General features: G+C 42.6%; 1 protein-coding gene across 1 annotated transcript in view; it reads right to left on the bottom strand.

Annotated features, from left to right (window-relative positions):
* The window catches only part of LOC311001066 (vasoactive intestinal polypeptide receptor 2-like), a gene marked incomplete at both ends in the record, with an annotated part of 80,632 nt that overhangs the window by 22,711 nt on the left and 33,325 nt on the right, over positions 1-24,596 (bottom strand). The window contains 2 exons of the mRNA XM_083992032.1: positions 7,053-7,144; positions 13,560-13,673. Of these exons, the coding sequence (XP_083848158.1) occupies positions 7,053-7,144; positions 13,560-13,673 (206 nt within the window). The remainder of the gene's footprint in view (positions 1-7,052; positions 7,145-13,559; positions 13,674-24,596) is intronic.

Here is a 24,596-nt window from a genome sequence, read left to right as displayed (position 1 = left end):
TTGGCCCAGAAATGTTTGAATTATAAAAGCACAAGCTGGTAACTGTGTTTGTTTGGCTTTTTTTTTTTAGGCCGTTGAATCCTTTCTCAGTGCTGCTTAAGTATTCCAGTAACACAGGAGGAGTCCGCTGGAAATAAACGCACAATGTTTCTGCCTTTGTTCTGCAAAATACACCAGTGAAGATGGACCACTTTGATCAGACAGACACACAATGGATAGCAGGACGTTTTTGGGTGAAGTGCACTCACTCAGAGGGAGAGCTGATCCGACTGGAGATCAGGGGAAAGACAAAACCAAAGTGGAGAAGGTGAAGAGGGCAGGAGGAGGATGATGGGTAAAGAGGCAGCAAAGGGAAGAGCAACAGATGGACAGTCAGTTTAACAAGCACAAAGAGACATTGAGGACGAGACCAGCAGTGACCCAAACTGAATGAGAGGCAGCAATTATCAGTGTGGAGGCCAAACAAGGCCAAACATCCTCCACACCATCACAGACACCCCCCGCCCCCCTTATGCCAAAACAAAACAAACTTACAGATTCAATCATCATAACGGCTTTAATGTACCTTCAGCTGCTGTGTGATGACAGAGTACAAGAACGTTTCAGACGTCCAATCAGTTATCAGGTAAAAATCTGTCTAATTGCTACATACATTAAAAAGAAAAACACATTCAACCATGTAGCCTAGTTTTATTTTTTGAAATAATATGAAAACACTGCTAAATCAATAGCTGTAAGTTACCTTCATGTGAATCAATGTCTTAAAAACAAACTTCACCCAGATGTTACTATTGACTGACGGCTTCTGGAAGAAGTGGAATTTTCCAAACTGCATGGGAGCAATAGATGGGAAGCGGTTACACCCCGCCTTTCCGAAAATAGACTTCCATTCATCGTAATAGCGGGGTTCTCTATTTTTTCTAAAGACCCCGCTATTCCGAAAAGGCTATTGGGGAAAACCCTCCATTCCGAAACCCCCCCACTCCTTTTTTTCCTTTTTGGGATCAAACGGATCACTGCAAAACAAGCACTTCATATTAATGACATATAATGCTTATTATGCTTCTAGCCTGTCTAGCCTCTACCTGGTCTTTTTACTAAACTTAACCAACTCCTTCCTTCATTGCTTAAACCCAACCAAAGTAAAATGTATTTATTTTTTCTCCCCCAGTCTGCTGTCAGCAGGAGCGGCGACTGCAGCAGGCTCGCGCCTGTGAAGTGGGCTCAAGCCGGGTTCAGCCGCCCTTGAGCGGAGCGGGGAAGAGAAAAAAAAGTGTATTTATTTTACTCTGTGGAGATCTCCCACAACGGAGGGAGGGAGAAAGCAAGTGGGACAGAATTGCCCAGTCCCTGAGCAGTGCGTGTTTCACAGACAAGCCACAACGCAGGGTGTAAACAACATCAGCTAGTTCAGCACCATGGACAGCTGCGGGGGTGGGAGGGGGTTTTCGGAACAGCGGTGTTTCGGGGGGACGTTCGGAGTGGGGGGGTTTCGGAACAGCGGGGTGTCGGAATGGAGGTGTTTCGGAATGGAGAGCTGTCCCCATGGGAAGCATGTGACCATCCAAGCCCCACCACTGACTGGGAGTCAGTATTTCAACTACAAGAAAACTTTCTCCATAGTGCTTTTGGCAATTGTGGACTGGAACTACAGGTTCAAGGTCATTCAAGTGGGGGACTTGGGAAGGACCAGTGATGGTGGTGTATATGCTGGGTCAGCTCTGGGGAGAGGAACACCCAGTACCTCTCTGCCTGGCGTTGCTCACTTGGGTGATGTGCCACATGAGACCATACCCTGGACTGAACCTCACTCACCAAAAGAGGATATTCAACTACAGACATTCAAGGGCAAGGATGGTGGTTGAGAATGCTTTTGGCATTCTGTCCTCCAGGTGGAGAGTGTTGCATCGCAGGATCAACCTGCACCCAAAAAATGTGGACACCCTCGGTGTGGCTGCATGCATCTCCATAACTTCCTGTTTGCCCTGAGAGAGAGTGCGAGGTTGTCTGGAGGAGGCAGCGCAACAGGAGAAAAACCTGCCACCAGTATGGAACATAAGAGGAAAGAGGGCCTCAAGACAGCATGATTATTGCACAGGTGTGCCTTAGGCTGGCCACACTAAAAGGCCACTCTAAAATGTGCAGTTTTATCACACAGCACAATGCCGCAGATGCCGCAACTTTTGGTTACATGCTGTCATTTCGACATCCCACCATTCCGACATACCGCTATTCCGACATGCAAACGTCCCGCCATTCCGACAAGGCTTTCAATATAAGGAAATGTGCGTTACTCAAGGCAAGGCAAAGCAAGGCAATTTTATTTGTATAGCCCGTTTTTACAAACAGTTTGTCTCAAAGGACAGGTGACTCCCTTCTTTGGGACTAGTCTGTCTGTCTAGCCACTACCCTAAGTTTTGAGGGAGCGTGCAGGAATGTCCACCAGAGCTGTTGCCCATGAATTGAATGTTCATTTCTCTACCATAAGCCGTCTCCAAAGGCGTTTCAGAGAATTTGGCAGTACATCCAACCGGCCTCATGACCGCAGACCATGTGTAAGAACATCAGCCCAGGACCTCCACATCCAGCATGTTCACCTCCAAGATCGTCTGGGACCAGCCACCCGGAAAGCTGCTGCAACAATCAGTTTGCATAACCAAAGAATTTCTGCACAAACTGTCAGAAACCATCTCAGGGAAGAGACCGCATGCTTGTCGTCCTCATCGGGGTCTCGTCATTGTAACCAACTTGAGTGGGCAAATGCTCACATTCGATAGGATCTGGCACTTTGGAGGAGTGCCATTGAAGAGGAGTGGACCAACACTCCACAGGCCTCAATCAACAACCTGATCAACTCCATGTGAAGTAGATGTGTTGCACTGCGTCAGGCAAATGGTGGTCACACCAGATACTGACTGGTTTTCTGACCCCCCGGACCCCCAAATACAGTAAAACTACACATTTTAGAGTGGACTTTTATTGTGGCCAGCCTGTGCAATAATCATGCTGTCTAATATACCACACCTGTAAAATGGATGGATTATCTCGACAAAGGAGAAGTGCTCAGTAACACAGATTTAGACAGATTTGTGAACAATATTTGAGAGAAATTGTTTTTTGTGTACATAGAAAATGCTTTAGATCTTTGAGTTCAGCTCATGAAAAATGGGAGCAAAAACAAAAATGTTGCGTTATATTTTCGTTCAGTGTAGATGTCTTTTGTTATTCAGATGTTGGTGTTTTTTTTTATCATGCTCATTACAGTTTCATTGTTCTATTGTTCTAAAGATGTCATCATTCATTGTAAATAAAACATTTAAAAAATAGCGTTGTTCATCTCATTCTTTTCAGCTCCCTCGCAAAATGTAAGTGTAAACTACCACCCACCATTGTAAATGCAGTGCCACTCAGCAGTTAACATTAGCATAAGAAAGGTAGAGACTGAAAGTTCATGCACTTCCCTTACAGCTGACTATTTCAACAGTATTTAAACATTTCTCATCTCATTTGCTGCAATTATACAGCTGTGCCTGTGGACATATTTAGCTTCATCACCATTCAAATCAATGTGTCTAACACATTATATTGCTCAAAAATCATCTCCTATATACTATTCTCTCCATCCTTTAAATACATCCACAATCAATAAGTTAGAAAATAGCCTAGTATTTTGCATTTCAAAAAATGTGAGTGACGGACATAAGACGACTTGTTCAGTTCATTCTCAAGGTCACGACGTGGAGGAAACTAGTCTACTCTGCATAGTGAAGCTCAGCACTGAAGTGAATTAATCATCTGAAGACGCCGTCTCTGAGAAGAAGGAGCTTTTAAAATAAAACACTCAAATCATTTTTTAGGGTCTGTGGAGCATCGTTTTGTCAGAGGGGCGGTGCTGAGAGAAGACAAATGGACTAAAACCCAGACTGCAGCTGTGATTAGATGCAAAGATGCGACAAAAACAAAAATAAAACAGACTTCAGGCTGCATATGAAATTAAGTTATACTCCATTTGCTGGTGGTTTTTATCATTAAAACACCCTCGTCTGCTCAGTTTGGGAAGAAGACTGCGCTGAAGCAAACAAACAAACAAACAACAAACCAGTGATTTGTCGGATACAAAAAGGGACATGTACAGTCAGATGCTGTTATGCACATTCCTTCTGTCCAGTGGTGAGTTTGTGGCCTGTTAGACGTCTTTAAAATTCAGTCCCACCTTCTAAAACTTATCACCAACAGTTCAAAAACACCTTGTCGGCTGCTTCCAGATGAAAGTCGTCGTTTTGCCTCTTTTTAACCGAGCGGCTGAAAAACGATAAAGACGGACATTGACGTTCCTTTACAAGACGGAGCTGCTTTGATTCCAGGTCCGACTCCTTCACTGGGCCAAAGAAAAGCGTGACGTCCGTCCGCCAGACGTTACAGTGCTGCCGACCCACCTTCAGATGAACTGTGGCTTTGGCCCAGAAATGTTTGAATTATAAAAGCACAAGCTGATAACTGTTTTCTTTTTTCTTTTTTAGGCCGTTGAATCCTTTCTCAGTGCTGCTGAAATATTCCAGTAACACAGGAGGAGTCTGCTGGAAATAAACGCACGCAACGTTTCTGCCTTTGTTCTGCAAAATACACCAGTGAAGATGGACCACTTTGATCAGACAGACACACAATACGTAGATAGCAGGACGTTTTGGGTGAAGTGCACTCACTCAGAGGGAGAGCTGATCCGACTGGAGATCAGGGGAAAGACAAAACCAAGTGGAGAAGACGAGTCGGGGTCGAACGATTCGGACGGTGATGAAGAGACAGAAAACTTTGTACACAAGCGCAAAACGGCTTCTGTGGTGTCCATTTTGTTTTGTTTTTTAATCAAAGGAGGACAGAAAGAAGAGGACGGGTAAAGAGACTATTAATTAGCTCATGTTTAATGTTGTCCTCCTGGGTCAAACTGACCCAATCTGCTTCCAATGGTCCTTCTTTCCTCCCTTCCTTCTGTCTCTCCACCCCTCCTTCCTCCCTCCTTTCTCCAGTCCTTTCCTTTCTTTGTTCCTCCCTTCCTCCATCCTGCTTTCCCTCCTTTCTCCCTTCTCCCCACCATCATTTCCCTTCCTTCCTTCTTCCTTCCTTGACCCAATCTGTTCCCTTTCTTTCTTTCTTTTCTTCTTTCTTTCTTTCTTTCTTTCTTTCTTTCTTTCTTTCTTTCTTTCTTTCTTTCTTTCTTTCTTTCTTTCTTTCTTCCCTCCCTTCTTTCCCTCCATCCTTCCTTCTTCTTCCTTCTTTGACCCAATCTGTCCCCTTTGCCCATCCTTCTTTCCTTTTTTTTCCCCTTCCTTCTCCCCACCATCCTTTTCATTTCCTTCCTCCCTTCTTTCCCTTCGTTCTTCTTCCTTCCCTGATCCAATCTGTTCCCTTTCTTTCTTTCTTTCTTTCTTTCTTTCTTTCTTTCTTTCTTTCTTTCTTTCTTTCTTTCTTTCTTTCTTTCTTTCTTTCTTTCCTTGACCCAGGAGGACAACAGGAGGGTTAATTGTTGTATTTTCAGTATATAAATCAGATATTATATCAATAACAAACCAGTTATTTAGGATATTTTATAATAAGTATAGACTGTATAGATTAGTATAGATAGTATAGATTCTGCAGTTACAATAAATGTGTTAATGTGTATGTTCTAATAACTAAGAGTTTGACAGGAATATTTATAAAGTATATTCTAATTAGTGCCAGTGCAGGAAGAGTTCTCTATAAACGATGGATTATCTGATGCTTTACAGTGTGTGGTCGTTATAAAAAGTGACCAGACCGAGCCAGAGACTGGAAACAGAGAAGAGCAACAGATGGACAGTCAGTTTAACAAGCACAAAGAGACATTGAGGACGAGACCATAGCAGTGACCCAAACTGAATGAGAGGCAGCAATTATCAGTGTGGAGGCCAAACAAGGCCAAACATCCTCCCAAACACCACCACAGACACTCCTTCATCTCCCTCCACAGACTGTTTGGGTGGGGGAGGGGGGGTGGGGGGGTGGGATCACAGGGTCGAGAGTTCAGGGCCTAAAAATAACCATCACATATTCATCCTGCTTTAACTGTGCAGCAGAGCTAATTAATGATGCCGTTTGTTCACATTTATGTTTATCTAAGCGAGTCGGGGGTTTTGTGTTACTCCCCATACCAACTTTCTTCGTCCAAAAAGACACACCAAAAAACATCCAAATACCTCCATGCTGCTCGACTGTAATGTCCCTCTTTTTATATATATATATTTTTAGGGGCTTTTTTGCCTTTAATTGACAAGATATTTCAGAGAGATAGACAGGAAATGGGAGGCAGAGAGGGGGAATGACATGGTGTGTCTTTTTGGACGAAGAAAGTTGGTATCCATTGACAACCATTATATGGACAAATACTGCTGAGCGTAGGAACGTAGGACTCTGAAAATTCTCACAGCTCTTAGTCGACATGAGGGTGAGTAGATAATTAGTGAAATTTTGAATTTTGGGTGAACTATCCCTTTAAGCACCTTCTATTCGCTATTATTGAATCAGACAGTAATAATCCGAGCAACAGGTTCTGTCATGGATGAACAAAAGAGGCTTTTTCCGCACAGCATGGGAGCTAATAAGAATTAAAGAGGCTCATTAATTGTTTCATTTAAGGTTCAAACCTGGAAACGTTCTGCAGGGCGACACGTCACAGCGCCGCAAGACCAAAGGCTAATGGTGTTTATTTATTTTTTTATTTATTCAGTGACGCAAAAACCACAACAACACAACAACACACCCTCACACTTGCGCAAATTGCTCACATTTAAAGATGTTTCACACACATTGACCTTTTAAAGCTGCAGCCCTTCACCACTAACTGGTGTTAATTAACATCCAGCCCTGCAGGCCTCGCCAATTACAGGTCACTGATGGGTCGGGTCGTGTGTTTGTGCATGTGTGTGTGTGTTTTTGTTTTCCTGCTGCACAGTCAGAACTCATTAGGGCTCAGGTGAGACGCTCCGCTCTGACATTTACACCAACAACGCATTTAAAGGCCGACACGTTCACTGTACCTTGTCCTGACTCGTGTCCGACTCGCACACGCTGCTGATGTTTGGGAAAACGTCGGACCATCCTGCCGAGGTGCAGTTCCTGCTGATGTTACCTGCATGTGAGGAAGAGGAAGAGGAGGTAACACAGTGAATTATCTCTTTTATTCCTGGTTGTAGCACCAAACGTCCTGTTTACAGAAAACGACACATTTAAGGCAGCGTCTCTGATACGAAGTGATTTACCGTAATTTTCGGACTATTGAGCGCATTGAATATAAGCCGCACCAGCTACATTTTTAAAGAAAATATTTTGTACATATATATAGGCTGCACTTGAATATAAGCCGCAGGTTTTCATGTTGTAACATATGATATTTACACAGAAAGACAGTAGGGAACTGTGACAGTCCACTCGCTTTTCCGCTGTTTTGGTTACGCTCCTCTCCTCCATGTGCATTTGTTTACAACAAAGCTGGAGAAAAATCAATAAATGGAGCGGTGGATAATGTTACATATAATAACATATACGATGTTACGGCGTGTGTTTGTGTAGTTTTAACCGTCATAAACAAAAGATTACGGGTTATGGAGCGCGTTTGTGTGTTTGGTGTGCAGAGGCTAGAGCTGGGACACCGGGGCGGGAGAAAAAAGCAGCGGTTTCTAGTCCGAAAAGTACGGTATACCTCTGAACTTCTGTGGTCGACACAGTTTGAATTTGTTCCTTTGCTTGTTTTTATCCTCTGGTTTAAAATCTGATCATCACACCAGTCTAATAACTCTGTCTCTCTGATAACAGCAACTGTGTCATTAAGCAGATAAATTGTGTTTTTTCTCAGTTTAGATTATGCTGTTGAAAAATGGCTCCGATATCCAGTTTTCGAAGTCATTAATGACCTTTACCCACATTATTTATCTGAGATTTCCCCTATACGCACTGTTACTCAACCAGCAGTTCTTAAATCTAAACTCAAAATTTTAGATTTATTTAGGATAATTTAGGATGAGCAGCGTTAATGTACCTTTCATGCTTTTAATGATTTTGCTGCATCTTGTGTTTCTCTTGACTTTGGTTACCATTGGTTGTTGTAAATGATTCAATAAATAAATCCTGATTGATTGATCTTTATTTTGGTGACTGTGGAGTGAAATAATCTGTTGCTGGTCTCTGAGGGCCGGGAAGGCTGAGAGAGACATCATCTCAAATCAGAGGACGTAAATTTAAAAGAGGAGACCTGACTTTGAAAGAAATCTGACGAGCTTTCTGCTGTGGTTTGTCAGTTTAAGACCAAGAGTAACATTCATGAAATGAAAACAAGCAAATCCTTGGACAGATCTGAACTTCCATGAAGATTATTGAAGATCAGATTTGTAATGTGTTAAAAAAGACAACCATCATAACTTACTGTACACGTTTTCATGTCTCAAATGAAAAATACTACATCCATATTTTTATTAGTGCAGTTTGGTGTGCCACAGGGATCTGTCCTGGGCCCTTTGCTCTTTGGCATCTATTGACTATAAAGAGCTGCAGCACATCTTCGTTATTCATTTAAACCAGTGGTTCCCAACCTTTTTTGGCCCGTGACCCCATTTTGACATCACAGATTTCTGGCGAATCAAGATGCTCCAGCTCAGATATTTTTATATGCTGCATTTTATTTGAACTCGATTTATATTTGAGAAAGTGAAAGTATAGAATACAATTGTTTAAGATTGTGCATGGTGTTTTTAAAGGAGAAGTAAGTGATATATTTGTGTTAATATAAGTCTTAAATAGTTATATCTTCCGACAGCAATCACTTCTATAGAGTGTTTGGTCTGAAACACGGGTCTGTCAGTCCCTCTGCTCTGCTCTGAGTCGAGGAGAAAACATTTATCGTATCCTACAGTTTTTATCCAATGAGGAGAGAGAACGGCATGCAGGGCTGTGTGTGCAGCTGTAGCGGATGTGCACTCACTCCACCCATAAAAGACGTGCTAACCAACCCGCCAAGTGGTTGTCAACCTCTTGGCGAAGAGGTTAGCATCGTCGCCTCCGGTGCGGGAGGTCGTGGGATCGAACCCCACCTAGGGAAGGCCGTGAGAAACACAACGCAGAGGGCCAGATCGACATCGGCTACACAGCCAAGGGACGCCGTGAATGTGGTGACGTAGGGACGAGGACTGTTATGGTGCGTTCAAGGAAACTCGTAGACTTGTGTTTTTCCGTCCTGTGAAGTTGTATCAGTTTGATCTGGTACGACTATTATTGGGTTAGGGGGTTAGGGTAACCCTGTTATAGTGACTTTCACAGGTAAAACAGGTCGGAAAAACACGAGTGGGTTGCCTGGAACGCTACAAAGTCGTAAGTTGTGACTTGAAGCTGTAATTTACGGTTTCAAAAGCCTGCCTGGAACGCAGCATTAGCCAAAACGACCAGATCGCTTACTTCTGCTTTAATCATAATTTTAAAAAGAAAAATAATTAGTTTAAAAAAAGTTATTTTATTTTTATCAATACTAGGCATTTCAGACGACCCCATTTGAATTCCAGGCGACCCCACGTGGGGTCCCGACCCCAAGGTTGAAAAACACTGAGTTAAACCTTGAAGATCATTCAGGTTTTCCCTGGTTTATATACACTTTATATACGTATACTGAGTTAAAACTCAACAGAGGACGAGACTGGACGAGACGAGACAATCTGAGTGAAGTGTAGAAGTTTTGTCTGTGACTGTGTTGTGTCTAAGTGACACACACCTGCCCACTGTGTGGTAAAATGAAGCTCCGTGTGTTTTGAGTTATTTCCTCCTGAGTGACGTCGTCTCATTTTTCCCAAAAATCGATGCAGCGCGCTGGAAGCTCATCTCCCTTTGGAAATTCCCAGAATGCACTGTAAACAGCGTGATGCATCGTCTAGCTCAGCGACTGGAAGTAAACTCACTTCTGCCTGGCTTCACCCTCCACAGCAGCGTATAAACACAGCTGAAGGTATCGTAGATCTTGTAACGTGTCACAGTGTTTCAAGTCGTTACCTCAGCGTCACAGAGTCGTCACTGTGGGAAAAAAGCCTCTTTAAAAAGCAGAACAATGGGTTCAGCCTGTGTCCACTCATCACTATGAGTCATTTAATCCATTTTTAGAACAAAAAGCCAGATGTGCAGCAGCTGGGATGAGGGTCAATACCTCGTATAGTTGAAAAATGACGGCTCCCTCTCCCTCTCTGGGATACTGATGGGTCTGTGTGGTTTGCAGTCAGAAAACGAACAGCGAAAAAGATCTCATGAATGGGAATTGGGAATTACCATACCAACCAGTGCTGTTTTTCCTTCCAGATTTTGCTGCATCAACCATCACCCACCAAGCAGTCAAGGCCACCTGTGTTGTACATGTCATCAAAAAGAGACCTGTCATTTTCCGATTTTGAAGCAAAAATGGGATACGAGTTGTTTTCTGAATTCTAAAACAAAAAATCAAATGGACGCAAAGTAAATGAACTCTGATTGATGGGGGTAGCTGATGGAGCACTGGAAGTCAAAGCTGTCGATTTATCATCTGATGACCATGACTTGTGGTCTTGAGCTTCAGGTACATGATCAAACGAATGAGATCGTCCAAATGGACCTTCCTCTGCAGCTCAGCTTTAGAGATGGAGTTTTTAAAGGGATAGTTCACCCAAAATTCAAATTTCACTCATCTACTCAGCCTCATGTTGACTAAGAGCTGTGAGAATTTTCAGAGTCCTCCGTTCCTTCTCTGAGTTACGGGGGGTCCGCGCAGCAGTATTTGTCCATATAATGGTTGTCAATGGATACCAACTTTTTTCGTCCAAAAAGACACACCAAAAAAACATCCAAATACCTCCATACTGCTCGTCTGTAATGTCCCTCTTGTATTGAAGCCCCGACATGAGAAATTGTTCCGCTGGTCAGTGCAAATCACGCGAGATTTGCACTGACACAGGAAGAGCAGTGAACCGAGACACTGGGAGCTTCCGCTACAAACAAGCTTAAAATATAGACTTATTTAATTTTTTTCGCAACAATTTCTCATGTCGAGGCTTCAATACAATTATATGGACAAATTCTGCTGCGCGGACCCAGAGAAGGAACGGAGGACTCTGAAACTTCTCACAGCTCTTAGTCGACATGAGGGTGAGTAGATAATGAGAAGCATTATAAGAAGCAGCCTGCACAACCTGGCTGACATCAGATGTGGGTGAATAGATGGACGTGAATACAGAAAACGAACTGGACTTTTATTTCCAGTGTCTTGAGTGCACAAAAGATCCTCAGTCAGGTTGCTTTAAAGCCGGCCTGCAGCGTGTGTGGAGCCTCTGTGGTGCAGAGCTGCAGGAGCTGCAGACGGTTCATTATGTGGAGGTTTCTGACCCTGTCACATTTCATAGTGTTTGTTGTTAATTTGGAGAAAATACTGCCGAGCAAAGCGAAATAAAGTCAAAGCAAAGTAAAACAAAGAGTCTGAAAGGTCTCCTCTGAAATACTATGTGTTGATTTTTTTTCTCTCATTGGGAAAAAAAACTCATCAATTTCTTATTTTCTCTGCACTTTCATTTTATCGACAGCAAACTAAATAAAGACGTTCAATAACTAGAGGGCGCCCGGTGCTCTGCCTCCTGCTGATGCTAAACGTCCATTTGGACATAATGAGTCCTGAAACGCAGTAACTTCAGGGGGTTTGGATGCGAGGAGCGTCAGCGTGCGCTCGGGCTCTGGACACGCCGCTGGCTGATTACGTAACGTTTAGTCATCGATGTAAATGGGAGCAGAGGCTCAGAGTGGAGATCCGAGCTGCCATCTGGTCCCAGGCTGGAAGAACCCCATGGGTTCAGGAGGGAATCCACTACTGACTGTCCACATCCACCCAGACAGGAGGCAACAGAGGGTGAACAACACCAGGGTGAGACAAGGACGCTCAGTCCCATCAGTTTTAACTCCAAATCTCTACATGAACCCACTGGAAAAACCACTAGTGGAAAAACCATGAGTGGACGTCTGAGGCCTGGTCAGGACAATCAGCCATAATAATAATAATACTGTTTAAATACACACCCTTAAGAGGAAACAGGTGGTAAATTTTTGTATTATCATTATTAATATACTGTTACAGTACTGTATAGCCTACTGATGTTGCGTTGTTAATTTTGCTGTTATTTTGATTATAATGAAACAGAGAGTAGGGGTAGGAGTTTTATAAGTTTTTTTATTTCTTCCTACTCCTTTTCGAACATGTCCTTTTGTTTGTTTGCATTTTGTTGTTTTATTTTATACTTTATAAAATTTTTAATCAATTTTTACTCTCTGACAATGGAGATTTTGTTTAAGTTTTGTTTCATGCATGTTCGAAATAAAGATTTCAATTCAATTCAATTCAAATGAAGATTTACAGCAAAACATAGTGAGAAAAAAACAACTCCAGAGCACAGTTATAATCTGGTGGATTTCAGTCGACCAAACTGTGTTGACGACATTATCAGTGGCGGCAGTGGCTCAGGTGGTAGAGCGGCTCGTCCAATGATCAGAGGGTTGGCGATTCGAATCCTGCTCTGTCCCGGTTGCTGCCGTAGTGTCCTTGGGAAAGACACCTTACCCACCTTGCTCCTGATGGGTCGTGGTTAGCGCCTTGCATGGCAGCTTCCGCCATCAGTGTGTGAATGTGTGTGTGAATGGGTGAATGTGATGTATGTACTGTAAAGCGCTTTGGGTATCGTTGAGATGGAAAAGCGCTATATAAATACAAGACCATTTACCATTTTACCATCAATAACTAGACAGTGGTGATTTTTGTTTTGTGTAGCTGTAGGTGAAAGCGATGGAATTATAATCAATTTGGCAAAATCAGGTAATATCTCATCCCTATAGTCATAGCAGTAGGTTCGTTACCTTTATTTTTTCGGTGCAAGCTATTTTTAGAACGGCGGAGCGGAGCCGCGAGCTGCTCAGAGCTACGCTACGGAGGCTCATGGGATTTCTTGGTTTCCCTCATCAAACTCATCAAATACACAATCCAACAACTCCACAACGCTCTGGTGGACAAGTTGTGACCTGCGCATTCACCACGCTAGGGAAATTCATGCAAAACCGCTGATGCGTGTTGCCTTCAGGGGCAGTTTTCCCAGCAAGCTGTCTCTGTATTTCCCTCTAAAACAACTCTGTCTGGTAACGTTGTGTTATTATCTCATAGCGTGGTGAATGTGCAGGTCACAACTTGTCCACCAGAGCGTTTTGGAGTTGTTGGATTGTGTATTTGATGAGTTTGATGAGGGAAACCAAGAAATCACATGAGCCTCCGTAGCGTAGCTCTGAGCAGCTCGCGGCTCTGCTCCACCGTTCTAAAAACAGCTTGCACCGACAATTAAAGGTAACGAACCTACTGCTATGACTATAGGGATTATGGCAATGGGCCAATTTTCCAAAATGTTGAACTATCCCTTTAACATCAGGTAAAGGTTCATTCATCAGTGTTTGAGTGAATCTGTTATAAAAGAGAATCAACACATGAAAAACTGAAAACACTCAGAATCTCTCACCGTTTCTGCCGAACAGCGTCTTGAGGACTCGAGGACAGGGGATGGTGATGGTGTCTCCGACCTCTGCTCTCTCCCAGCATGCAATGTTGTCCCAGCGTCCTCTGCAGCCGGGCTCTGTCGAGACCACAAGAGGCTTCATCATGAGTGACGTTTGTAACAACCTGTTATTATGGGCTGTCGTGTTTTCAGCCTCAATTATTATTCACCACATCAGACAGAAATCCTGGAAAGTTCAGCCATGAAACGTTGATGTTGTTCATTACATCTAAAGAAATAACCAATAATAACCAAAAAACAAATAGCTTTATAAAAAAAAAAACTAACACTGCAACCTGCTTTAACAATGAATTCAACCTGAGCTGAAATTGAAACTGAACAGTCAAAATGAAATAGAAATAAATACTAATGGGAAAAAAATTGTGTAACATTTGCACATTCAGGTTTTTCATGTATTTTTTTTCTTCTCCTGCTGATGAAATTGAATTGTGTTTGTATTTTTCTGAAATAATCAAACCCATCACTGCGTTCACCAAAAGCCTTTCTTAGTATTTCTATTTCTCTCAAACTCTGGTTCACAATCAGGTCAAATGTTGGTTCACACATCCAGTCGCCGCCAACGAGAAGTAGCTGCGGGGTTTCAGATGAAGACGGTTTGTTCTCCCTCATCAGAGAGGCAGCGAACGCACCTGTTGTGTTTTTAGTGATTTCCACTGCAGAGGAATTCACTTTCTTACCGAGGCAAGCGCTCATGAATACAAATACCTCACAGGCTGATATTCATTTCCAGAGCATCTCCCCCTCCGCTCACTGTCATCCTGTCTTCATAATTGCAGAAACAAAATTACAGTGTTTGCTCCGTGGCCTCCGGTGACCTGCAATCTCCATTTACTGAGAGTTTTTTCCTTTTTTTAAGGAAAAAAAAAGCCTCTGATAAGATAATTTCCTCCCAATGCAGAGGAAAATGTGTGTTTCATGTTTCATGACCAGTGGTTCTGGCTTCAGACAGATAAAAGAATGAAATGGCAAAGTTTAATTAGGCCTTTTTACAGGCCGATCACAGACAGTTCAAACATCCAAAATTGTCCAAAAATTACACTTTACTCATAGAAGACATGAAACTTATCTCATTCATGAAGAATTTAGCACAATTAGACTCAGTAGGTGGAGGTTACTACAGCAGAAACAGTGGGAGCAGCCCTGTAAACGCGAACTGACTGACTGAGTGACTGAGTGATGTAGTTACATCCGCGGCTGACCCAGCTCTGATTGGAAAGGAAGAAACATAAAGAAAAAACTGATGTAAAATAAAGTAGGCTAATGGATTATTTGGTGGCGTTTGTAAAGATGATGAGGAGGAACGAGGCAAAACAACAAAAACTAACAAAGAACAGAAAAGGCTCAACCTCCACAGGGAGCACCGCCTAAACAAACCAATGAGTTTCTGTGACTAAATTAACCAAAGAACAGCAGCGCTTCTTTTCCCACTTCAACAGTTAACGGTGACAGAAAACACAACATAAAGTGACTTTTCAGACACATTTTGTTTGTTTTCTAAATATCACCTAGCACAGATTTAGCATCAAATCTCAGCTTTGCTAGCACTGCCCAGTGAGTTTTTGCACTTAATGAATACTGCTACCGGCTACCGCTGAACTAGTAGGCTAACTACTAAAATACAAAAACTCAAGTAACCTAACTATCTGCAACTGCTAATGTACTAAATACTATAACTGCTACCGAAAACAATCTATGCTAACAGTGCAACCTGCTACTGTAGATACTCACTGTATTCCTCAATTTATGCAATTTGTTAAATCAAACTGTTTGGTTAGGCATGAGAGTTGCCTCCAAAATGTCAGACAATGCTAAATTCAATTGCAATAGCTTTCAACCAGTAGAGGGCAGTCACTAATGCTTTTTTTTTCTTTTTCTGCAACGAAATACAGTAGCCTACATGAAATGAAAGTACTTCGGACCTGAATTAATCAAAAACACGACTTCATACCAGAACGTATTAGCTAAAAAAAAGTGGTTTGGGGGTTTAGTCACTCATTAAAGTAGCACTATCGCAAATACAGCAGTAATAGCAATAAAAAAACTGAAATATGCAATAAATAGGTCCAGGGGAGCCATAACTATCTGTACACCTCCTGAACGGCACGCTATGTAAAGAGGACGACGATGTTTATATCTTATATGCTGCACCACTGGCCCCATCTAGTGGCCAAACAAAGAATTGGAATTTGCGATAGTGCTACTTTAACTTAAATGTTTGGTGGTTTTATCGGATCTCGTTGTAGTTGTAAAAAAAAAAAGAAATCAGGACTTTGTTCTACACATGTCATTTTTTTTCAGTCACAATCCTAAACTCGTTACTTTGTCTGATGACAGAAACAGAAAACCATGTGAGGGAGAGTCTTTACTGTGAATTCAGCTGCACAGACACAAGAGAGCAAACATCTAAGAGGCTAAACTAGATGCTAACAGGCTACGACGCTGCACGGTCTCACACAAGCTTCTGACCCAGCCTTGTTTTGTTCACACTGAGAGCATGAATCATTTACCATCAAACAAATCTTCACAACATTTAAAGTGTTACAGTGTGATGTAGCCAAATGGTATAATCTCCTCACTGATTGAATTAATTGGATGTAAGACAAAGCTGCTGTCTGTGTCTGTTTCCATATTAGAGTCTGTAGCCTACAGCAGAAAACTGTCTAATCGGCTTCATTCTGCATTTACGACTTATAATTTTCATTTAAAACAATCCTCCTCTGTCATCCAGACTGCTCGTGTACAGTGTGTTTGTCTTTAACTGCTCACAATACAGGATTTTAAAAGAAAAAAAGCTTTAAAACAAAAGCTTTACAGAGCCACTGTCTGATGTTTCTTCATGAACTGGGTGTTGGTGTAAATGTGTGGATGATGATGTTTACTGCACAAATATTGGACACCGTTCACTTCACAGCTCAGAGGAAACGATTGTGTTTTTATATTCAGTTACGCTGCTCTGAGCTGCATTATCTCAGCATAACCAGCTTATTTATAGCAAACACATGCAGCACAATACGACCACAGAGAAACAAAAACTGCTAAAACTCCTCGTGTGTGGAGCTTCTTTTTTTTCTTTTGGATTATGGCAGCGTCTTTCCTGAAAGACACAGGAGCCATATGTGGCGGTTTGTACTGTAGAGCGACTAGAGACAAAACTCCCTCCTCTCCCTCCTCCTCCTTCAGCCTCCAGAAACAAAACAAACACTGTGTCGACCGAAAATAGCTCCTCCAGCTCTTCAGCGTGAGCGTTAATGGGTGTGAAAGTGCTGGTGGCAAACTGAAAAGTCAACAAGGCTTTTTAGAGATAGATGAATGGAGACGGTAAAGTGGAGCTCGCTGCAAAAAAACACAAGCAAGCCAGCGAGCGACCATGCAGGGCATCAGACTGTGAAGGAAAATACACTATAAAAAGAAACCTATTAGTGTCACGTTAAAAAAAAAGAAAAAAAAGAGAAGAGCACAGCCGGAGGAGAAGAGAGGCTGAAACAAACCGGAGTGATGGATCAGAAATGTTTTATTCCCTTCACTCACATTTCAGGTGGTTTGAGCTGATGACATCATCATCAGGAGATCAAACCTGTGACTCCTGAGGCAGAAACCTGAGCACCTGCACCTGCACCTGAGCACCTGCACCTGCACTAATCAGCAGTGTCTCCTCTCATATCCTCAGCTGCATGAAGGTGTCGTCATCATCATCATCTTCCTCCAAACCGTGCATGGCAGCCAGCGTCAGATGGCCACACAGACTTTAGAGGGATCAGTCCATGAAACCTCCTCCATCTGCTTCAACCCTTTCAGCGCTGTTCTGTAAAAGCTTGCAGCATCTGGTTGATTGGTCTTTAGATAAAAGGGATATTTCACCATTTTGGCAAATTCACCCATTTGCCATAATCCCTATAGTCATAGCAGGTTTGACCACGCTATGGGATAATATATATGGGATAAATAATGGAACGTTATGAAATGGAGCCGTTTTCGAGGTAAATACAGGGTAAATACAGTCTGCTTGCTGAAAAACTGCCCCTGAAGGCAACGCGCATCAGCGATTTTGCATGAATTTCCCTCTAAAAAATCGTGTGAAAATCAGCCTGAAATTGTGTCATCTGATCCTACCTTAGGACTGCTCTCTGACCTTTGACCTCCTGACCTGTTGGACATCTAATGTAGGAGCTGAAGCTGATTGTTGTCTGGATCTCTGTGGAAATCCTCCATTCAGACTCAGACTTTGTTTTTTTTAGGAGACTGGCGGAAGAGAAGTCGGCGTGAGAAGAACTCGAGGGAGAAACAAAATCAAAGATGTGCCAAAAAAAGATAGAAAGGAAAAGAAGAAAGAGCCGTTTGAAAAAGGAGGAGTGAAAGAGCAGAGGTAAAGAAGAGGGAAGAGATCACAGAGAGGAACTGGAGGAAACCTCCGTCTCCATCTTAAGTGATCCGTCCTGTCACAGGTGCACAGCAGTGCACATCTGGAGGGAATTCCCCAGTCAGGTCTCTCTATTTTGTTTTATTTTTTTTATTCTTTATTCGCTACGAGGTGACGGCTGCTGATGGAGTCCTGCTGTGGAAGAGGATTTCACCTCCATGACGCTTCACCTCAGCATGACCCTCGTCTCCCGGAGCGACGCTGCCACCGAACCAGTCGCACCGGATGGACGGCAGTTGTCATGGCTACAGTAACGAACTCACAAGACTGTTCTGAAAGTGGTGTACCTATACATTTATCACCACGGTTACTACAATAGCGATCATGTTTTGGTTAGACTCAGGAAATGATCTTCATTTCGGTTAAGATATAAGTAGCCTACATCCTCAAGATTTAAAGGGATAGTTCAACATTTTGGCAAATTGGCCCATTGCCATTTTCCCTATAGTCATAGCAGTAGGTTTGTTTTATTGTGTAATGTTTATTTTTAGAACGGCGGAGCAGAGCCGTGAGCTGCTCAGAGCTACGCTACGGAGGCTAATGGGATTTCTTGGTTTCCCTCATCAAACTCATCAAATACACAATCCAACAACTCCACAACGCTCTGGTGGACAAGTTGTGACCTGCACATTCACCACGCTATGAGATAATAACACAACGTTACCACACAGAGTTGTTTTAGAGATATAAAAGAAGAATTATAAGGCTACGAAAACCAAACAAACATTATTTTATCGCGATTAACACTTATACAAATACATTCATGGGTAGTTTATTCAGATTTTGCCAACAAACCTTGACAATTATGACACACTGGACCTTTAAACAACCCTTGTTGTCATGGTTACAACGTGGTTAAACTGTGACATGCACATGGGAATCGAACAATGCTCTCCTGTGTCATATTCATCCATCCACTACAACCTAACGTGGACTTTGTCTCTTCTCTACACTACGCCACTTTTCCTTTTAACCCCTGTCATAATTACAACAACCAACTAGATGTCGCCTAGCAACAAAATGTAAACAAAGGTGACAATAAACTGCTGCTTCACAACCTATGACCTGTGAAATACAAAAAATGTGTTGTAGCTTTGGTAAAAAAAAAAACAACTTAAATAGACCATGTGTCCTGCCGAACGGAGCAAGGCAGTGGTGCTGTGCGGTTTGATTCCCGCCGAGCCATGTTATTATTTTTGCTCTACTTTGTGTCATTGAGCTTCAGAGTCCAGAGCTCACTTCAGTGCAGGGTGAAGTCTGGCTTGTTAGGGAAGTTTTTACGCTTTCGTCTGCTGCAGATAAAAAGGAGGAGGAGGAGGAGGAGGAGACTGAGTTTGTTTTCCTCGGCCTTTTCACTTTCGGAGCTGAGACCAGGAAGTGAGAATTAAACACGTAAACTCAGACCACAGTAGGTTCCTGAGGTAGGAAGAAACTTTAAGGAGGCGAAAGAAAAGTTAGTTCAGTCCTGAACTCTGTGAGTTCACACTCAGACTAATTGGATCTTATATTAGGACCTACAGTACAGTTCTGCTGGGGTAATTATGCAGCCAGTGGGTTACATCAGAAACCAGCCTTTCCTCTGAGGAACAAGCAGCAGAGTTTTTCATCTTCACCACAGCGTGCAGTCCCCCCCCCCCCCTGAAAAAAACTTCTCAACATCTGTTTTGGAAAACAGTGACCTTTCCCTGAGACGATCATGATCAAGTCATGAATATTCATCTGCAGAGTTCATCTCATGCCAGGAATTAATCAGAGACAGTAGGTGACGGGCCGATCGCCTCGACTATGGAGACTATAGTGACTGTTTGTCTCGCTGAAGAAGAAACAGTCGACTCACTCAGAACCTGCTCAACTCCTTTAAACATGAACTATCCAAGTGTCTCCTCCTCTGTGTCTCTAACCCTCCTCTCCTCCATGTGCGTTTGTTCTCAACGAAGCCGGCGAGAAATCAATCCATGGAGCGGTGGATAAGGTTATTTATCATCTACCATGTTACCATGTGTATATTTTGTTTGTGTAGTCTTATCTGTCATAAACAAGAGATTACGGGTTACGGGTTAGCGCGTTACGTACAGTGCTTTTCTGGATTTAAAATAACAAAGAGCATGAGTTAGGGAACATGCTGAGCCGCTAACAAGCTAAGGTGGTGACTTCTGCAGGTAAAGGGGTTAAAGATTTACCTAATGCAATGCTACTCAATTTAATGACCCCACACAATCTTAGACCAAGTTTTATTCAATACTGAAATGAATTGACTTTTATTGTTTGTGTGACATTCACTGAAACACCGTTAATCATATGATGCTTTGAAAAGGATGTTTTCTTTTCTTTTCTTTTCTTTTAAATAAATGAGCCATGCACTGAACAGATCTCCATGTTCACACCATGTATGGACCATTACAGTCCATCAGCAGGTTCACTCTGCTGTGTTAATTATCTGTGTGCAGAGGTCGGAGTGTATAAACACTGTCGGCTCTGCTTACATTTCTGACTGTGGCAGAACGATCCAAAGTTTCTATTCACACTGTTTCAAGTAGATCAGAGAGGTTATAGTCTCAGTGTAAAACCGCTATTTATTATTTATTCTTAATTCTCTGGAGCACAAAGTTAAGCTGGATAACGACTCCATAATACCTGTGGGGAAGTGCTGGGACTTCTGCATATACGCCTCATTATCTCTACCTCATTATTTTGCCTGCTAAGTGTAATAAGTAGCGTGTGGGGACACGAGGCGACCGGCTCCTTCAAAGGAACAGTTCAACCTATTTCAGGAGATATAAAACACTCATTTGTTTTCTGTCGATCGATAACCAGCCTCATGTCCGTCCTGTGCAGGTGAGTGAGTCCAGACGTGTTTGGTGAAGCTTAGCACATAAATTGGAAGCAGAGGGGAAGAGACGGACAGAAGTTTAGAAAAGACAACAAGAGGGGAAAAAAATACTCTGGTTGACAGGTTTGTTCGCAGCTAAACCTCAACTATTAGTTCTTTCTTTCTTTTTCTTTCTTTCTGCAGCTCAAACTGGCAAAGACAGCAACAACAGTGAAGATTTTCAAGAGAAATATTCTTCTTTCTTTTTTTTAAAGTTACATTTGTTGAGGTGAGAATTGAACCATGTTACAGTTTTCGGTTTGTTTAGTGAAGCAGTGACCGTTGGGTAATCTGCTACAAAGACTTTGGACAGCAATACAGGAAGAGAGACCGGTCTGAGTACTGAAACACTTAACTAAAGCTTACTCTTGCTATTCTAGTAACATCAGCATATTCCACACCTGTTGTACAGAATGAAGACACTATACTGAGTAACACGTCAGTATACGGGGCCAAACATGGACATTTTTTTCTTTTTCTGCAGATATGTGTGTGTGTGTCTGTGTGTGTCAGGACGAGCTGGTGATTGGTGGACATCACTGAATCGTTAAAGGGATATTTCAATATTTTGGCAAATTCGCCCATTGCCATAATCCCTATAGTTTTTTAGGGAAAGGCGAAAGCACCGCGCACCGTGCAAAGCTCACGTCTCTGCCCTGCCGATCGGAAAACAGCTTGCATTGACGATTAAAGGTGCAAAAACAGTAATGAACCTATTAGGTTTGCCTACCTTACCTAGTATTCATGAACCTTTAATTGTTGGTGTAAGCTGTTTTTCGATCAGCGGTGCAAAGACGTGAGCTCTGCACGGCGCACGGTACTTTCGCCTTTCCCTAAAAAACGAACCAAAAGTGCAAGTAGTTCCGAGTATTTGCTTCATGTGTCGTAATATTACATGATTATATGTTATTATCTCATAGCGTGGTGAATGTGCAGGTCACAACTTGTCCACCAGAGCGTTTTGGAGTTGTTGGATTGTGTATTTAGTTTGATGAGAGAAACAGGAAAGTATGCGCCTCAGTTGTGTTAGCTGAGCAGCTCACGGCTCTGCTCCGCCGCTCTAAAAACAGCTTGCACCGACAATTAAAGGTAACGAACCTACGACTATAGGGATTAACATGGAACATTTTGCCAAAATGTTGAACTATCCCTTTAAACCAATTGGCTCCTGTCATTTGTCCTCCAGATGTAAGACACCGATGAGCCGCACCGGTGGTTTGTTATTTGAGGAGAGAATCATCACTGAGGGAGACGGGGTCACCACCTTTCTAATACACCAGGACATGAAACGTGTGTGTGTGTGTGTGTGTGTGTGTGTGTGTGTGTGTGTGTGTGTGTGTGTGTGTGTGTGTGTGTGTGTGTGTGTGTGTGTGTGTGTGTGTGTGTGTGTGTAACTGAGCGGCTTGTTAAAGAGGAGTAAACCGTGTCCCTGCAGCTTTGTGTCCACTGTCCCTGCCACACTGTCTCCGACTGCTCAGGGAATCTGGAAAAAGAAAATGACTCCACAAACGTTTTATTGTAATTTGCCGGTGGCTGAATCCTCCCGAGTCGTCACCCTTCACCCTGGATGTGAGGACAGTCTGTCTCTGTCTCTTAGAAACTCTTGGATTCTGCCTGTTATCACTGCTGCTGCTGCTGCTGCTGTTGTTCTTCCTGTAGAGAAACAGCAGCTGTTTTTCCCTTTTTCTTGTTCGCTCTTTGGTCGACTGTCTCACTCCATCATGTATGATGTTAAAATGCCAATGTACAGTTTTCTAAACAGCCTCATGCATTATTTACAACCTGCGGTGGTCCAGGGTTTAACCTTCAGTATATGTGAAATGACTCAGTGTGTGTGTTTTATACTCGGCTGCAGATTTAGGAGCTTGAGCAGGTTTCTAAACCTGTGCAGCTTTGATATTCGTTTTAAAGGGAAACTAAGCAGGATTCCTCCCGTATCTATGCTACACACTGCAAAAACTCAAAATCTTACCTTTCAAGTGAAAATTAGTTTGAAACAAGTGAAAATGTTAATTTTTAGGTGGTGAGTGGAAAGAGTTTACTTTTGACTAGAAATGAGACATTTTGACAAGAAATTAGACAAATATTCTTGGAAAGATTTTCAGGTTTTGCAGTGTATTTTTACCTTAATTAAAAAGCTCCGGAGTAATTGACTGTGACTCGTTACAGTGAGAATGGAGGACGGAGGTACGTTTTATCAGTCTGTTTTCTGGGAATAATTGACATAAGGAGAAACCAGAAAAGCCGTTTTTTCGTTTTTTCGTTTTGGAAAAAAAAACGGAAATCAAAATTTCAGTTCGTTTTCTCGTTTTTGGTTCTTATTTAACAAAACGACTTTACCACTCAATATTTTGTTTCCGTGGGTGGGCGGGTCCTAGTGTGCTTCCTTGCCCTGTGCCCTTCAAAATAAAAGTTCCTCAATTTAATAATGTCGACAAAAATATTACTGTAGGCTACAGACACATAGTGGACCCCATCACCCACAGTCAAGACTGACACGGCTTCAAATAACAATAATAGTAGGCTATTCATAATGAAAATGAGAACTTATGAAGTTATGATGACTTCAGTGTAGATGTTTAGCCACAAGGTGGCGCAGTTATTACATGAAGAGTAGATCTGATGGCTTTACTACGACGGAGGCTCACAACATATCGTGTGTATTATTGAAAGCGAGGGGTGTGCCTATAGGCTAGAGTGTCTACTCTGTACAGTGACAAAGACTGTACAGTAACTTCGTTCAATATACAGTAGTGGCCATTTTACTCGCGGGGAGCGAGATTCACGCAACGCGTGGAATGTGAGTGACAAAGTGATCACACACGAGAGCATTATGACTGATAGCTCCCCTGGTAGAACAGCTCACTCAGTAAGCTGAATCATCCGCTAGTGTGGGTTCGAGTCTCAGTTTAGCTTGTACCATTAATTAATGTGTTTTCTTTTCTCATCATCATTATGATCACATATGGCTTAAGTTTGAGCAAATAAATGAGCAAATGAGCATTAATTCTCCGCTGGGCCGAGGCACCAACTTCCCTGCTTGTGTACATGTTTATAGGGATGTGAACGTGTACTTAAATATGTACACATGTAGGCTACACTGTGCATTTTCCTGGCCAGCACAGGTACCAGGAGACCAAGACCCCCTGTCATGTCGGTCCTCCACCCTTCCTGATCCGCCGCAAGTTGCAAGAGCCCCGCGGAGCCCAGTCTCTCCCTCCTCTCCCACACTTCAGCACCTGTCCTGGGCTGTCAGTCTGCAGGGACGGCGCCTGTCATAAGCCGTTGCAGACAAATACGTACACAAGCAGGGAAGTTGGTGCCTCGGCTCGGCGGAGAATTAATGCTCATTTGCTCATTTATTTGCTCAAACTTAAGCCTTATGTGATCATAATGATTATGAGAAAAGAAAACACATTAATTAATGGTACAAGCTAAACTGAGACTCGAACCCACACCAGCGGATGATTCAGCTTACTGAGGGAGCTGTTCTACCAGGGGAGCTATCAGTCATAATGCTCTTGTGTATGATCACTTTGTCACTCACATTCCACGCGTTGCGTGAATCTCGCTCCCCGCGAGTAAAATGGCCACTTTGAAGTAGTATCTACTGTATATTGAACGAAGTTACTGTACAGTCTTTGCCACTGTACTCACTAGCCTATAGGCACACCCCTCGCTTTCAATAATACAC

The sequence above is a fragment of the Trachurus trachurus genome (assembly GCF_905171665.1).
Source record: "Trachurus trachurus genome assembly, chromosome: 17".
NCBI lineage: Eukaryota > Metazoa > Chordata > Actinopteri > Carangiformes > Carangidae > Trachurus > Trachurus trachurus.
Note: the sequence above shows the minus strand (reverse complement) of the source record. Positions and strands in the feature narration are given on the sequence as shown.